The 17,076-nt window shown below is 56.3% G+C and overlaps 1 protein-coding gene across 2 annotated transcripts in view; it reads left to right on the forward strand.

The window, feature by feature from the left end:
* ERI3 (ERI1 exoribonuclease family member 3) overlaps positions 1–17,076 on the forward strand; it is a 185,697-nt gene that overhangs the window by 147,988 nt on the left and 20,633 nt on the right. For both annotated transcript variants that reach the window (XM_036758045.1, XM_036758047.1), the window contains one exon: positions 1,946–2,045. In XM_036758045.1, the coding sequence (XP_036613940.1) occupies positions 1,946–2,045 (100 nt within the window). The remainder of the gene's footprint in view (positions 1–1,945; positions 2,046–17,076) is intronic.

Here is a 17,076-nt window from a genome sequence, read left to right on the forward strand (position 1 = left end):
GACCCTCATAGCCCCAGAGAAGACCCTCTAACCTCCCCTCCTCCCCCTCAGTGCTGAGTTAACAGTCAAGAGCCGAACTTTGCTGTTTAAAGATTAAAGGCTCCCTTTAAATATTAAACACCACAGCATCTCTCCTGATGGGGTGGGGGGGGTGGGGGGGAATCTAGTCAGCAACTTAAAGCTGAGCAGGGTTAGTGCCCCCTGCAGACCCTGGTGGAGGGCTGGGGAGGAGGTGCCTCCCTCCCCTCTCCTGCTTCTAGACCCCCCATGAGGGTCGAGGAGGTGTAGGAAGAAGGGAGAGAAGAGCTGGGGGGCTGGGGGGAGCAGATCGATGCCCCTGGCACTTCCTTCCCCAACCCCAGGAAAAACAATTAACAGCAGATCGATGGGCAGTGGGCTTTGAATATGCATAAGTGTGCACTTGACCTTCATCAGGGAGCAGAGACAACCCCACCCCTGCACACACGAGCGCGAGCGCACACACACACACACACACACACACACACACACACGTGCACACACACACACACACACACAAGCACGGGGGCTGCTTAGGGAGTTTTCTCAGCTACTCCAAAGACTTGACTGCCAACCTTGATTCCTGGCAGGTAGGGCAGTGCACATGGGGGCTCTGGGACAGTAGGCCAAGGCCTCTGGGATCTCCCAGAAGGAGACAAGAGACTTAAAGGCAGCTGGTGGTTAGGGGACTGGACCTAGAGCCAGGAAGACCTGAGTTGAAATCCAGCCTCAGATACATCCTGGCTGTGTGACCTTGGGCAAGTCATTTAACATCATCTGCCTCAGTTTCCTCAGTGCACCTGCCTGGTAGGGTTGTTGTGAAGATCAGATGAGATAATACTGTAAAAAGCACCTTAGCCCAGTGACACGTGGTAGGTGCCTATTCCCTCCCCCATCCCCCAAAAAGAATGAGATAGAGGCACTGTGTATCTGGAGAGACTGGGCCAAGCCCAGAAACCTCCCCAGCCTGCCCCTCAAGGCCCTCCAGTCTATCCATACCTTCACCTTCTGCTTTTTCCTTAGAACTCCCCTCCCCTCCTTTCTGGCTTGCTTTTGCACAGAGCTTTTCCTGTCTCTACACCTTTGCTCAAGCTGTTCCGCCTGCCTGTGATGCCATTCCTTCCCTTTAAGGTCCAGCTCTCTGTCATCTGCCAGGAGTGCAGAGCCCCCAGGCCTAGCTTCTGCTTCAGCCCTCCTTTCATACTGTGAGCTCCCCTGTGAAGATCTCACAGCCCTATCACATGATATGCCAGCTGAGCAGGCATTTATCAGATACCTCCTGTTTGCCAGGGAGGGGAGGGGGCCAGCTGTGAGATTTCATGAACACAGAGGCTGGCCCCCAGGGCTTGGAGGGGCTGGTGGGTATAGTTGTAGGTTTGTAGGACCCACCGGAAGCTGCCCACCATCCCAGTAGGCCCCAGCAGTTTCTTTGGAATTTCCCCGGGGTCTGCCTTGGGAGACCCCAGGGAGAACCCAGGTGGGAGTCTCTCTCGTGCCATGGGGCTTGCCCTAGGTGCTGGGGGTGAGGACTGGGGAGGGAGGGGCCAGGAGGCATTGGACCTGCTCAGCTTGGGAGAAGAAGAGAAGAGGAGGGGGGAAGGGCTGTGTACACAGCAGGAAGGTTGGGAATTAGGCATTGACTTAATTAGGAGTTGTAATTGCTAATCACCTCCCTCCAGGACCCACCTCATGTGCTATTAATTACTATTAATTATGTGGGCCCTGCATAGCCAGAGAGCCAAGCTTGGCTCACAGACTGGTAGGACTGTTGGGCCCCAGGCCCATCTTCTCCCTGCTTGGCCTCTGGGGCGGTCCTCCCCTGGACTGACTAGGGGCCTGGCTGAGAGGTGGGGCACCTCAGGAGAGGGAAGAGGGGCCGTGTGGGTGCGGGAGTACCTCCATTAACCAGCCTCTTCCTCTCTTGCAGGCCTACAGCTTTGCCATGGGCAGCTGGCCCAAGAATGGACTGCTAGATATGAACAAAGGCCTCAACCTTCAGCACATAGGACGGCCTCACAGCGGCATCGGTCAGTCTCTGCTGCCTCGCCCCAGGCTTGGCTTCCTTTGCCCATCCCTGTCTTCTGCTGCTCCCCCTTTCCCCCTCCTCCTGCCCTCTTCTGACCCACACTCCAGCTCTGGGGGAGAGGGTGGGCATCACAGGGAGCTCTGTGCCTCCCTGGGCCACCTGCCTTTTCTGGCGGAGGCTTGGGACTCTGTGGGTCTCAAGATTTTGCTCAGGTTTCCAAGGCCTTTGGGTTGGGGCTCAGGGTCAGTGGACTCGCTCTGAGAGCCGGGATGACAACATTATAGGGAGCCCCCTCATTGCCCACTGCCTCGTGGTCCTGCTCGGGGGAGGGGGGCTGGGGGAGACCTCCTTGGAGAAACTGCCACAAGCTCTGCTCCTGAAGGGAGCTGTTTAATATTGTTTCAAGGCTCTGGCCACTAAACTCTGGGATCGATACGAGTTAAGGAGATGAATTATTTAAACCTCACCAGCTTTTAATTAGTAAGGTCCTTCTGAGCGATGACTCTGGCTGCATTATTGACGGCAGTGGCGGCATGAGAACGTGGTCCTCAGATGTGGTGGGGTGTGGGGGGTGAGAGGACCCCGCCGCATGCTCCCTGAAATCCAGGGCCTCGTGTCCTTGACCGACACAGGCGGCCACGCTCGCTCGAGCACATGGGCTGTGCCCTGAGCCCTCCTGGCTCCTATGGAAGCTGGCTAGAACATCCAAGGCCAGGGCCCCACCCCCAGCAGGTACACAGGTACAAGGTCAGGATGGGGTCAGTCGTGAGCTGTCACCATCCAGAAAGGCTTTGTGATTTGAGATAGACCTGGCTATGTGGGTGGGGTCAGGACAGTGGGGAGGGAGGGAGGGAGGGAGGAAGGAAGGAAGGAAGGAAGGAAGGAAGGAAGGAAGGAAGGGAGGGAGAGAAAGAGAGAAGAAAAGAAGGAGGGAAGGAAAGAGAAAGAAAGGAGGGAGTGAAGGAGAAAAGGAAGGAGGGAGGGAAAGAAGGGTGTTGTCATGCTCCGCGTCTTACATTTGAGGACACTGAGGCTGAAATGGGCTAAGCTTCTTACCCAGAGCCTCTCAGCTCCTAAGAGTCTGAGCTGGGCTTTGCAGTCTCCATTGCGCCACCTAGCTGCCCCACCGAAGTATTGCTTAAGCACTTGCTGTATGCCGGGCTCTGTGCCGAGTACTGGGGGTGCAAATATAAATAAACCAGACAGTTCTGGCCTCAGGGAGCTCTCCGAGCTCCTGAAGGGAAGCTGACCAGGCTAGATGTGGGCAGCTCAGGAAACCCAGGGCAGAGATGGCCAGAGTGAAGACAGCATGGGACAGAGATGGAATGTATCCCCTTTATGTAGATGCGTAAACTGAGGCTGCAAGAGCTGGTAAGTGAGGCAGCATTGGAACACAGGGTCTTCCTGACTCTAAGTCACTGTGCCCACCAAGGTGCTGGTATCAAGGGGCACTCTGCCCCCTTACCCAGCACCTGCCTTGGTTTTTCACCTGACAAGGACATTGCCCATCCCAGCAGTGGGGATGCATGTTTGCCTTAATTAGGACTCCCACATCTCTTTTCCCCCAGGCAAGAATATGAGAGAGGGGGGAAGGATTCTTTATTAGGTTTGTGTACCATTGTATTGTTGTTCAGTCGTATTTCTGCCACATACAACTCTCTGTGACCCCATCTGGGGTTTTCTTGGCAGAGATACTGGAGTGGTTTGCCATTTCCTTCTCCAGCTCATTTTACAGAAGAGGAAACTGAGGCAAATAGGGTGAAGTGACTTGCCCAGGGTCACACTGCTAGTATGTGTTTGAGATCAGATTTGAACTCAGAGAGATGAGTCTTCCTCACTCCAGACCCAGCGCTCTGTGCACTGTGCCACCTCACTAGTCCACCATGATGCCTCGGTTATTTTCTACCATTCTAACCATTAAAAGTTAATAAGGACCAGGACCGAGCCTCCCCAAGGGGCAGGTACAGCTTTCCAGAGTCCTGGTTTCCTGTTCCAGTCTCACTGTCCCCACACCATGGCCCTTGGGCTGCTCTGCAGGGTACCCTGGTCTAGGACTGTCAGTAAACATCAGAGGCAGGGCCTGAGCTCACGTCCCCCTACCCCCAGGAGCTCTCCTCTGAAAGGTGGAGGGGGGAGGGAGACACCCCAGGCGTGGGGGACACACAGCTCAGAGGCTCGTGGGAGACACAGAGTGTTGTGTTCAGGGGCCACCATCCAGGCCACTTTGGGCACAGGCAGTGGTGAAGGCCCAGGCACTGGGCACACCCTCCTCAGACACCCTCACTTAACCCATCTCTCAGTCTATTCAATTTGCAGAGGTTACTCCTCCATTCCACCCAGGATTGTCAGCAATCTCCCCAAGAGCTCCAATCATGATTGTCTATTATTCAGTCTCTATGTTTCACACTTCCTGTCTGCCTTAGTTTCCTCAGCTGTAAAATAGCACCTAGAATGGTTTGGAGGATCGAATAAGATAATGAGTGTAAAGCTCTGGCACACAGTAGGCCCCCTCTTCATTGGGAGCACTCTCTCTTCCCCTCCTCCACACCTCTGCTCCTTTCGAAGGCCCACATCTCTCCTTGTGCCCTTGATCACCCGCCCCAATCTACTACAGAAGCTTGCCCTCTTTCCCTGCCGCCATGCCAATCCTTCCCTCGGCCACCTTCGGATTCTCATCATCTCCTGGCTCTTCCCCTGCTGCCTCCACACACGAGGAGGGGTCAGAGTGGGGGAGGGACGCTCATTTCCTGTTGTCTCTCTATCCTAAGCAGCCCCACCGGTCCCTGGCACATAGTAAACATGTACATGTTTTTTTATCCAGTATTTCGACTGGAATCTTTCCTTTCACAGCCAGATCCTCCCAAGATTCATCTTCACCCACTGCTTCCACCTTCTCTCCTCTTGTGCACTGTCCTTGAAATCTGGCTTCTTGCAAACGAAGCTGCTCTCCAGGGTCCCCAGTGCTGTAGCTGCTCAGTCTGACCGACTTTTCTCAGGCCTTCCCCTGCCTGGCCTCTACCCCATCCTAGAGAAGGCTCCCTAGGCCCAGTCTGACTCCTGACCACATCCCTCTCCTGTCCAGAAGCCCTCCATGTGTCCCCATTGCCTCAGGCCTGGTCCCAGGATCCCCAGCCAGCCCTTCCAAGCACATTCTAGAGGATCACCCCCTTCCCAATCTATGCCAGCCCCCAGACTCTCCAGGCCTCAAATGCCCTCCCTTCTCACCCCCACCTCTCGGGGGCCTCAGCTTCTTACAAGGCTCAGCTCAGGTGTCTTCCTCCTACCTCTCCCCCTCCCCCATCATGCCTGGGCCTCCCAGATGTGCCTGGTTATTGGCAGACTCCCCCCCAAACCATCTTTTATTCATTTAGGAGCATAGACTTCGAGCTGGAGGGGGGAATCCTCACTTCACAGATGAGGAAATGAAGACCCAGAGATTTAAAGGGACATGCCCAAGGTCAGAGCCAGAATTTGAACCCAGGTCATCTGGCCCCCAGCTCAAGAGTTTTCCACATTGTGCTTCTGTATAGGTTTCTCTCTCTCAATGGAGTATCAGATCCCTGAGGGCAAGGCCTGTGGGTGTGCCCAGTGCCTGGACCTTCACCACTGCTTGTGCCCAAACTGGCCTGGTTGGTGGCTCCTGAACACAACACTCTGTGTCTCCCATGAGCCTCTGAGCTGTGTGTCCCCCTGTGCATGGCTGTCTCCCTCCTCCCTCTGCCTCTCAGAGGAGAGCAGTGAGGGGGTGGGGAGGGGACATTTCACTGGCTGGGGGGGACTTGAGTTCAAGCCCTGCGTCTGACACTCCCTGGACTGTGTACCACTGAACAAGTCTCAGGGCTATTGTGGGCATGATGGCAGATGTAGCAGAAGGTCCCTGTGGATGGCTGGAACCCCATTCAGATGCCGTGCCATGAGGCCTGGTGGGGAGATGCTGGGAGGGGCATCTATCATGTCCTTCCTCACACCGTCACACAGCTAGTGAGTGTCTAAGGCTGGATTTGAATTCAGGTCTTCCTGACTCCCACATTGTGCAGTGGGGAACAAGGAGTGTTCTGACTCTCCCACCATAACCAGTGAATCGGGAGGCATGAGAGAAGATGCGGCCAAGGGAGCAGACAGGATGATCAGATCTTAGGGAAGGCCAGGAGGTGAACGGAGCAAAAGAGGAAGAGGTCTAATGAATGAAAGGGACTTTGTCCACTAGAGTGAGAGGTCAGAGGGCACAGGGGAAGGGTTAGCAGATCTGGGGAAGCAGGTAGAAGGGGGTGGGGTCATTCGCCAGCCAGGGTCTTCCTATCACAGGGATGGTGAGAAGAGGAGGCGGTGGGCCTGGGCAGAGTATCAGGGGCAGGGGGTGCACTGAGGAAGATGAGTGATGAGACCCTCATGGCTCTCCGTGCCCCGGTGTATCCAGAAGTCTGGCCATTCTCTAGTAGTATTGGTCAGAGCATTTCTGGGGCCTGGGGTTCGGTTCTGGGCAGGGCCTGGTGACCAGGCCACATGCAAAGGCACTGGAGGTGTTTGGTATGGAGAAGAGTCAGGCCAAGGGCCTGTGCCACCTACCTGGAGGGCTGTCATTTGGGAGGGGGACAAGCATTGTCCTCTGTGGCCAGAGGCAGAACTAGTTGCAGGGACAAGAGGAGGCTGAGGCCCATTTTGAGTGCATAAGAGAAAGAGCTCCTGACCCTCAAAGCCGGCCAGAACGAGTGGCTCTTCTGGAGACGGTGACATCTTCGGCCCAGAGGTCCAGAGTAGCAGCTGGACAGCCACTTGCTGGCTCACTGCATTGTGGAAGGGCTCCTCAGGCAGGTGCTGCTCAGACCTAGTACCCTCTGGGCTCCTTCTAATGCCATCATTCCTGTCCCCTGCTTCTTCAGTCTGGCTGGTGCCCATCTGCCTGCTTCCTTCCCTCCTCATCTCCACCAGCTTGTGGCGGCACAGAGGTGCTGCCTGGTAACATGGAGGCCTACACCCCTTCTCCTGGCATCTCCAGCAGGAGTGGGGTCCCAGACAGGGTACTCCCCTGCCTTCTCCCCATGGCTCCTGAGGCATAGCTTCTCTTAATGTCCCTGGCCTGCCCTGTGCCCACCGCTTCTCCTTCCTCCCCCCTCCCATATGACGCCACTAATGGCTGCCTCATTAGGCCTAGCCACCAACCCTGGTTTTCTGCTAAAAGGGCCTTGGTGCCCCCATCTGGGGTTTGGGAACCTGGGCCCACAATGCCCATTAATGGGGTCTCCAAATAGACTGCCTCAGATCCGGCCCTGCCCACATCTCCTTGTCCCCCAAGGTCCAGGAGGGACACCTCACCCATTGAGAGGGTCAGTGGCCGCTCCCGCCCCATCTCTGGAGGAGAGGGTGCTGGGGGTGGGAGGGGGCTAGCTTGGGGCGCTAATTAGACAGGGAGAGGAGGAGATGGCGAAGCACGAGTTTGGAGCAGCGAGGTTAATGGCGTGCTCACGGAGTTGGCGGTTTTAATGAGCTCCAACTCTCCATGCGCTGAGTTCACTGTGCGTGTTAAAAGGGTCTCACTGTGGGAGTTTGATGGGGACTGTCTCCCGGTCCCTGGGTCAGGGGTCATCGCCCGTCACTGTCCACTCAGGCATATGTACTTGGTGACACAATTCTAATGAACTACTCAAGGAGCTACCATGCCAGGGAGGGGTTCTGACGGACCCTCAGCACCCAGCTGAGCCGCCTCCATTTGTAGTTCTGACAGCAGACCCCTCCCTGGGGCTCCTCTTGTCCAGCAGGGGTAGGACCTGACCCAGAGACAGGCAAGGGCCTGACCCGCATAGAGGAAGTAAAATGCCTCACCTGGCTGGGGCATAGGGAGGCGGGCTGGGAAAGGAGATGAGGGAGAGATGGAGAATGGGGCAAGCTTACGGAGGGCCTTGAATGCCAGGCCAAAGCAAGGGGCCTCTGACCTGTCCAGACCTGTCTGTGCATTAGGTAAATGACAAAGACAAGAATGATAGAAGGGGACAAAGACTGTTTCCAGGAAGAGCAGTGAGTGTGTGCCAGGCCCGGTGCTGGGACTGAGGATACAAAGAAAGGTAAAGACAGTCCCCGCTCCCCAGGAGCTGCCAGCATGGTGGGAGAGCCAACGAGCAAACAGCTGACGACAGACAAGCTATAGATGGGTTCACTAGAGGGAAAGCGTGCCTGCGGAGGGATCAGGAAAGGCTTCCCGTGGAAGGGAGGAAGCTGAACTGAGGAGGGAGGGAGGCCAAGGCATGGCCAATGAGAATGCTCATGGCTGGGAAATGGAGCATGGGGGGAAGACCAAGGAGACCCGTGCCACTAGTTTTCAGAGGAGCTGAGCTGGGGGGGTGGGAGGGGAGGGCATGGTGGGAAAGACGCTCCTGAAGCTGGAGAGCATGACCAGGGAGAGGCTGCAGTGAGGAGGAAGGGAGAGGGCCCAGAAGGGTCCCCTACACAGATAGGTTGTCAGGACCAGCCGTGGAGTCCTCGGACATGCTCCCTCGGGACCAATCTTTGTCCTTAGAGGGATCCTTCATTTCCGGACAAAGCCTGAGAGTCTTTGATAAAGAAGGTGGTCAGCCTGACTCTGGGCTAGAAACCAGAGGATGGCCTTCTGCCTAAAGGGGCCCCTCAGCTCCAGCCTCGCTGGTTCCCTCTAAGCCCTGCTGCTTCCATGAAGCCAACTCTCAGCCTTCCCTTCAGGCAATGGAATGAACGCTGGGTTGGCTTCAGAGAAGGTGAGATCACTTTCTTGAGTGACCTTGGGCAGGCCACATGGGTGCCCTCTCTGGACAAGAGGGTCCTGGCCTTGATGACCTGTAATGTGGTTTCCTACCAGCTCTGATCCCATAAGACCAGGACCCTGTTTAACTTCTAGCAACACTGTGGAATACTTTAAGCTGAATTCTTTGTGACGAGCTCACTCAATGATGTATCATGTCCTCCTACTGCCCCCAAGTTTGCGCATCTGCATGGACTCCCCAGGATGTGGCAGAAGCTCTTCTGACTCTGGGCACTGTTTATAGTGGGACCCTAGAAGGACCTAGTAAAAACTGGGTAGTTACAAAAACTGAATCAAGAGAAGCCAGATTCCCCCTCCTTAGCCACTCAGCCTTCCCTTAGCCACGGGGCCAGATAGAAAGGTTGTCGTGGAAGGTGTGGCGATCCCTAAGAGCTACTGGGCATGTCTACCTCTCCAGGCTTCCTCTTGTAGAATGCCATAGACTACCAGGCATCCCTGGATCCCAGGATGCCGCTCACATTCTCCTGGCGGGCTGCTCAATTAGGAATTGAAATTGGTGGAAAGGCAGGAAGCAGAAAATGCACTAAGTCAGCTTGGAAGGAGGCCTCTCCTGGAGTGGCTTAAGACTCCCACCTTTTGGCAGTCACCCCCACAATCATCCCTGCCCCCTAAACTCAAATCATTTCCTGTTGACCTGCTCATTTTCTGCTATCAATATGCCCCATGTTTCTACCATCCTTAAAAAAAAAACCCCTAGTCCCCTCAAGCTAATGACCTTCATTCCCTCTTTCACAGGCCAATTCAAAAGAATAAATAGTTGTCCACAGTCACTACCTCCACTTCCTCCCCTCTCACTTCTTGGCCTTTTGAAATCTGGCTCCCAGCCCCACCAGTCAGCTGAAATCACTCTCTGAGGTTGCTGGCTCACCCCGAGTCCACAGCTTCGAAGGCACCCTTGATTCCTCCTCCCTAAAAGGCCTGAGCCTCAAAGGGCCAGGGTCTCCCTTTGCGTCCTGGGCAACCTCCAGACATCCTGGTGAATATCAGGCCCCTGGACCCAGATGACTCTGGAGGAGAAAGTGAGGCTGGTGACCTTGCACGGGCCTCCCTCACTCAGATCAAAGCCAACTGTAAGTCATGGCATCATTTCCCTGATGTCATGGTCCTCTTTGAGAATGAAGGACAAACACAACATTTCCACTCAGTCACCAAGCCCTTTCGGTTGGATCTCTGCCTCTCTGACCTCCTCTTCTCCGAGCTTGGCCCCCACCCATTCCCTTTCACCTGGATCATTGTGGAAGACTCCGCTATGGTCTCTCTGCCTCCAGGCTCCTCTCTCCAGTCCATCTTCTTTCCTCATAGCTTCCAAAGTGATTTTCCTAAATGCCACCATGCCCCCATGCCACCTCACCACCACCACACCCTCAAGACACTCCAGTGGCTCTCTGTCACCTCCCAAAGCTCCTTACAACATGGCCATAACTTACCTTTCCAAGCTTACTACACCTTATAAAATATAACATTATAGTGTAATAATAATTTATTATAAATAATTGTATCTTCATTGGCATCTAGGTAGTGTCATGGAGAGAGCGCAGGACCTGGAGTCAGGAAGGTCCGAGTTCAAATGTGGCTTCAGATGCTTGTTAGCTGTGTGACCAACCTCTCTCAGCTTCAGTTTCTTCATCTATAAAGTGGGGGTAAATAAATCACCTCCCTGCCAGGGCTGTTGTAGGATCTGGTGAGATGGTACTTGTAAAGCTTTGGGAGCGCTAGCTTTTATAGTGTCCCTGCATCCTGTGTTGAGGCCAGACTGACCTTTCTGGCTGTTCCTTACCTAGCAGTCCTCCTCTGGCTCTGGACCAAATGATCTAGTGTGTATGTTGTATGTAATGTGTGTGTGTGTGTGTATATGTGTGTGTGCGCTCGTGTGCATGCACTTGCACGAATATGGGCATAGTTTACTTGAAGGGATAATATGCTGTGGTGGACAGTGACGAATAATTAATAATAATATGGTGCCTTCTGTGTGCCAGGGGCCATGCCAAATGCTTTACAAATACTACCTCTTTTTGTTCTTGGTAGTCACTATTTTACAGTTGTGGATGCTGAGCAGACAGGTTAAGTGACTTGCCCAGGGTCACCTGGAGAGTGACTGAAGCAGGATTAGAATTTAGGTCTTCTTAATGCCAGATCAGGTCTAGTTCTCTCCTCTATTCACTGTGCCAGGAGGCAGGAAGGCCTGGATTCAAATTTTGCCTAAGTCTTTACTCCCTAGGTGAGTCTGGGTAAGTTCCTTAACCCCTCTGTACCTCAGTTTCCTCATCTGTACAAAGGGGGTCAGAATGGCACCTTCCTGACAGGGTCGTTAGGAGGGTCTCATTATCCGATGAGATAAAATGCATGTAAAGCACTTTGGGAAGCTTAAAGCTCTGTATAAACCAGCTGCACACTGTGTGTGTGTGTGTGTGTGTGTGTGTGTGTGTGTGCGTGTGCGCGCGCGCGTGCATACATACACACATATACACACACACGTATATTCACACGTCTTTCTCCCGAGCATAAGCTCCTTGAGAGCAGGTGTGTATATGCACACACACGTCTCTCACCCCAGCATCAGGCCTGGCCCATAGTAAGTGGCTGATCAATGCTTTCGAGCTAGATGGTTGGAGGTGCCGAGTCAGAGCTAGGAACACCTCCCCAACCATGGCCGTGGCACAGCTGCCCAGAGGCTATACTGGGTCTTCCCTCACTGGGGAGTCCTCCTCAGATGGGGCTTGGACCAGATGTGTCTGGGTCCCCTCCAGCCAGAGGCTTAGCCAGGGGAGCCTTGGCAGTCTTGGCTGCTATCGAGGCCTGTCCTTCACATGTCCCCTTTCCTTTGCCATGAGGAGATTCTCAGACGGAACAGAGAATGATTTGGGCCAGGCTTGGTGTGACTCCTGTCTACAGGAGGTGGAGAGGGCCTGAAGCCAGGGGGGGGGGGGAGACAGGGTTCCCCCCCAGGGGCTTATCTATTCCCTTGGCGGGGGCAGCTGGAAGCCGCACCCGCTGACCTCATTCCTGAACCCTGCTCTGGGCACCCTGCGTCCACACTGCAGAGGCAGTGCCAAGACCCAGCTGGCCCATGTGAGGGCGCTTGTCAGAGTGCATTAGAAAGGCAACAGGGATCTAATTAGCAGCCTTGAGAGGTGTCAGCCTGGAACGGGGGCGGGCAGGCTCCGGGAGACGGGCTTTTACCCAAAGGAAGAAAGGACAGTGACAGCCTTTTCTGTGCACACGGCGGTCCCTCCCTCCGTGCCCGCCCGCCCGCATGGGGGGAGCGGGATAATGAGGCTCTCTGTCGAAGGATGCCTTTGCCTCCCTTCCTTGAAGTTTGCCAGGTCCCTGTGAAGGGCCTCGGGCCAGGGGATTAGTGTACACCAAAGCGTGCGTGCGTCTGTCCGGTCTCCTCCGTGTCCTTGCCCGCTGCCCCCCCTCCCATAGCTGGCCAGCAGGGGGTCCCTTCTGATCATGCAGGCTCCGAGCAGGAACCTCGCCTCGCTCCTGCCGCTGACAAAGGAAGGAGGGAGACAAAGGAAGATGGGCCGGCTGGGCCGGCCAGTGCTCAGCTGGCCCCCTTCCTGGACCTGGCCAGAAGGGAAGGCCACAGAGAAAGAGCAGTTTGGGGCGCCCAAGGAAGGGGTGTCCCCTAGTGAGAGCCCATGGGATGGCTGGGAGGGAGGGAGGTCCTCCTCCCCAAAGTGGAGCCCCAGTCCAAGGAGCCCAAGGCTGTTGAGCAGGGGCTGGAAGGAGGGGGGCGGGGGTCTTCTGCAGGAGGAGGGATGGGACCCTTTATACCAGACAGTCAGTCAGTCGATCAACAGGCCTGTCAAAAGAGCCTGTTCTGTGCCAGGTGCTGGCGACCCAGCGACAAAAGTCAGACAGTCCCTGTGCTCAAGAGGCCTGTTGTATCCACGCCTTCTAATGGAGCAAGCACATTCCAGGCCCAGGGAAGGAGCAGGCCAAACGCCTGGAAATGGGAGATGGAGATGCTGTGGGGGGAACAGAAGAAAGGAGGCAGCCTAGCTGAACCATAGACGAGGTGCGTACATGTGTGCAGTGAGTAGAAAGGTGCTCCTCAGGTTGTGAAAGGCTTAAAGACCAAACAGAAGATGAGCATCATAGGCATAATCCAACAGATGAAGAAGCCGGGGCCTGGAGGGGTCACCCAGCTCCTACAAGGCCCCACAGGTGGTCATTGGCAGAGCCGGGGCTTCCCGAATCCTGTAGCAGGTCAGCCCCCAAGAAGTGGGTCTTCAGAGGAGACTGTAGGACAGGGAAGCTCTCTCTGAGGACTGGGAGAGCCTTGGGGCCCCCTGCATGCAGGCCTCCTCAGGCCCCAGTCCTCAGTTTCCTTGGATGTTGGCTTTGTACTGGGGGCCAGGATCAGGAGAAAAGCAGCTTGATCCCTGAGGTGCCAGGGAGGGGAGTGAGTGGGGGGTCCCCCATAGGAGAGAAACGAACAAGGTCATGGCTTAGCGAGTGCACCCCATGACTGCCTCTCCCCTGGGGCTCAGGGGGAGCAGGTAGTATTCCTGCCCCCCCCCCACCTCCCCAGCCTTGGCACTGGGAACCCAGAGGGACTCTGAGCGCTGGGGTAATTAGCAGCCACCATGTCCCACAGTGGCCCGCTCAGCGGCCTCAGGCAGCGCTCATCTTTTTGTCTGTGTTAAAGGCATCGGTAACTACAATCTTTGTTTCTCTGCTCCCCCCGGCCCCCGCCGGCCTCCCCTTGTCTCTCTCTGTATCTCCTGTCAAACCATCGCCGACGTAAATGACAAAGAAATCAGCAAGACAGATCAATGCCGGCCAAATTAGCGCTCGCAGATAGACTGTTCGCCGATGTCAGCGCCCTGACCCCTGTTGATCCTGCAGCCTCCACTGCTGATATTATGCAAATTGCATCCATCTGGCGGGACCCGGCCTGCGCTCCCCGGCTCCTGACTCTCCTGCCGGAGGAATAATGGGCCAGGGAGGCGGGGAGTGTGCCCACATGTGCGTGTGTGTGTGTGTGTGTGTGTGTGTGTGTGTGTGTGTGTGTGCCACGCGTGTGCGAGCACACGGGCTGGTGATTGACAGGGCAGATAAGGGGCTTCATTGGATTCCTTGGGGCTGGAGGATTAGGAGCTCAGCTCCAGATGGGAGATAACTCAACTTCATTTCGGTCTCTGCCTCCTGACCCCCCAGTTTCCCCCCTCCCCAACTCTGCCCTTCCCTTTTCCGTCGATATTCGCAAGTCATTAGCAGTGGGTTAAGGTGAGAGACAATGTCAGAGAGAACAGGCTGGCCAGCTGGGCCACCACAACTCCTTGGAAGGTCATTCTGATTCCCTGCAGAACACACAAGGACCACACCCTGACTGACCCCCAGAGACTTAGGGAGGCCTCTGGAGCTGGCTCCCTCTCCTCATCCCCACTGTGGCTGAGGACTCCTGGGCCCCTCCGACTTCCCTGCCCTCATTCCCACTGGAGCTCCAGCCCCAGTAACAAAGGGAGCCCTACCTGGAATTGATACCAGAATGCCCCCAGTGGGGTCCCTGGGACATCCCTAGAGGCTGCTCCTCATCCCGGGTGGCACTAAGACTACTCCTAATCTTTTGTCCCCACACCATTGGGGTCCTACCAGGGCCACAGATGGGGAGGACTGCGATGAAGGAGGCCCTTGTTCATGACCTCCAGCTGAGCGGGCTATGGACCAACGGCTGTGGGGAGACCTCCGTTTGTGCCCACCCCCTCCTTACTGCTGGGCAACGTTGAGCTAAGCAGGAGCTAATGGAGGCCAGGCCCAGGCGGAGCTTGTCCGTGGGGCGGCAGGCGTTTGTTGCAGCTGTCACCGGGACTAGATGCCAGTACCCTGGACAGCCCCAGGGCACCATCCCTGTCCCTGTCCTTGGGAACTCCCAGCCAGAGGCAGACAGTCATGCAGACATACACGTAAAGGACATGCAGAGGACGGGGCGAGCATCAACTGACAGGCTTGGGAATGTGTGGGACCAGCTCAGCCAAGTGAGGCTGTCAGGAGTGGTCCTGCAGGGCCAGGTACCAGAGGTCCTGGGGCCGTGGGGGCCAGGACAGGCCCAAGTTGCTCCAGCCCCTGTCCCCCTTACCCCACTGCTGTTCCATCAGGCCCCTGCCCACTGAGCACACACACAGGCTGAGAGAGAGAGAGAGAGAGAGAGAGAGAGAGAGAGAGAGAGAGAGAGAGAGTGTGTGTGTGTGTGAGTGTGAGTGTGTGTGTGTGTGTGTGTGTGTGTGTGTGTGTGTGTGTAAGGCCCCTGTTTAGGAGGTGGGGGTGGCTCCCACAGCCGGGCTCAGGCCTAATGAGAAGAATATGGCTGCTAGTTAGGTGAGGGGCGGGGAGGCCGCCAGGCTGCAGGAGCTGGGAAGCGGCACTGATTGAAGGCGGAGGCCAGGGGTCAGTACAATTAGGCCCCAGAAGCCGGGGCCCCTTTGAAGCTCAGTTCTAAGCGGCCGGCTCCCTTTGGTTCAGGCTTTCTCCACTGTTCCCCTTTCTTCTCCCTTTTTTTCCTCTGGCCCAAAGACAGGAAGGCTGCAAGCTTGGAGACTGAGGTGTTACTATTATTAAATTCCCCAGTCTCCTCTGTCCCCCACCCCTCCCCAGACCCCACTCTAGGGAGGGAGGCCGGCGCTGGAGCTGGGAGAGGGGGAGGTTGGAGTCCTTTCTCCTCTCCTTTCCTTCCCCAGCCTTGGCTCTGATGTTAATTCTTCCCTGGAGAGAAGGATCAAGGTCACACTGCCTGTCCAGCAGCTGAGATGGATGTGGGGATGAGCAGCGCAGACCCCTTGGGGCCCCAGCCCTTGATCTGAGATGCAGGATGCGCCACCATGCCCTGCTCCTGGGGTGGGGGCCACGTAGGGCCTGCCGGCCAGACGGTTCCTGCCTTCCAGTCCACCTCTTCCTCCTCCTTGGTCTCCCTCGAGGTAACTGCCGTCCTGGGAGCCTACAGCCAGCCTTGGGCTGTGGGGCGATGCCCCTTCCCCGGGCTGAGGAAGGGGGGCCTGGGCCCTGCCCACCACCCCCAGCCTGATTAGGGAGGCCGCTGAAGGGAGAGGGCCCACGGAGGGCATCGGGCCGGGGCTGATGCTCTCCTCCTCCTCCTGGAAGAGATAAATGTTAGCTCATTTCCTCAGTAATTAGTTACTCCCTCATCCCCGAGTTGTAATTGTGAACAAGCTGTAATGTTTAATTAGTGTGTAAATGAAACCCCAATTCCATAATGGCTGGGCTGACAGCGCTAAGTGAGGCCTCTCGGGCAGAGGGGGCTGGGACCCGGGCCCGATGCTGCCATTGTTCCCCTGCTGGTGGAGGCTAGGGCGGGGCTCCTTTTACCAAGGGACATGATAGGGTGGCCTGCCAGGGCTCAGCTGCCCAGATAGAGCCCTCCTACAAAGCTGACGGGGGGCCCGGTGCCTGTTGAGGTCTCCGGGGGCTCCTGGGCTGGCACGCCCTTGTGGCCTTCTGCCTCCTGGGTGCCTGCCTGGTCTCAGTGGAGCCTTCTCCCTCCCCGGGAGGCCCATAGCTTATTCTGTTGTTTACAGAGGGCTCTGGCAGAACTGGGGGCTGGCCCTGTATTCATCCCCATAATCTGTGTAGATTGTGATAAACTGAAGCCTCCGACAGACACAGACAGGGCTGTGACGCTGCCACCGCCTGGGCCGCTCCCTCCCCACCCGCCCGCTGCAGCCATAAATCTCAATTTACGAGGGTGCCGGGGAGGGGGGGCAGGGCCGCGCTAATGATCGCTCCTCCGCCTTATTTTTCATGTTTCAACAGAGTCATAAATTTTTAAGAACAGCCAGTGCAGAGTGTTAGCAACTGAGCCTGGCAGCCACCTGGGGGGCTCCCTCTGCCCCCCGGGGCCCAGCCCAGAGCTCCTGCCGAGCTTGGGCCCAGGCTACGGCCCTGATCGGGCTGAGCCATCTCCAGAGGCCAGGCCCCTCAGCATCCCGGGCTCCCCCCGACTCTAAGCCTCCTGGCCCAGGCGGGCTCTGGATGGCCACATGGGATGATGCTGGCCTTCTGATGGATGTCCCAATTCAGGGACTTGACACCATGATGTACTGGCAGCCTCAAGACATATGGATTTGAAGATCGGCACCGTGAGTGTAATTGTCAGGCTTTGGCCCACACCCACGTGCGCTCCTGGATGCGCCACTGCCCAGGAAGGAGAGCCCGAGCTAGGCACTTAACAGAGCTTGGTGCTCCTCAGGCACTCAGAGGGGTGAGGAAGGGGCTTCGG

Source organism: Trichosurus vulpecula, chromosome 4 (genome assembly GCF_011100635.1).
Source record: "Trichosurus vulpecula isolate mTriVul1 chromosome 4, mTriVul1.pri, whole genome shotgun sequence".
NCBI lineage: Eukaryota > Metazoa > Chordata > Mammalia > Diprotodontia > Phalangeridae > Trichosurus > Trichosurus vulpecula.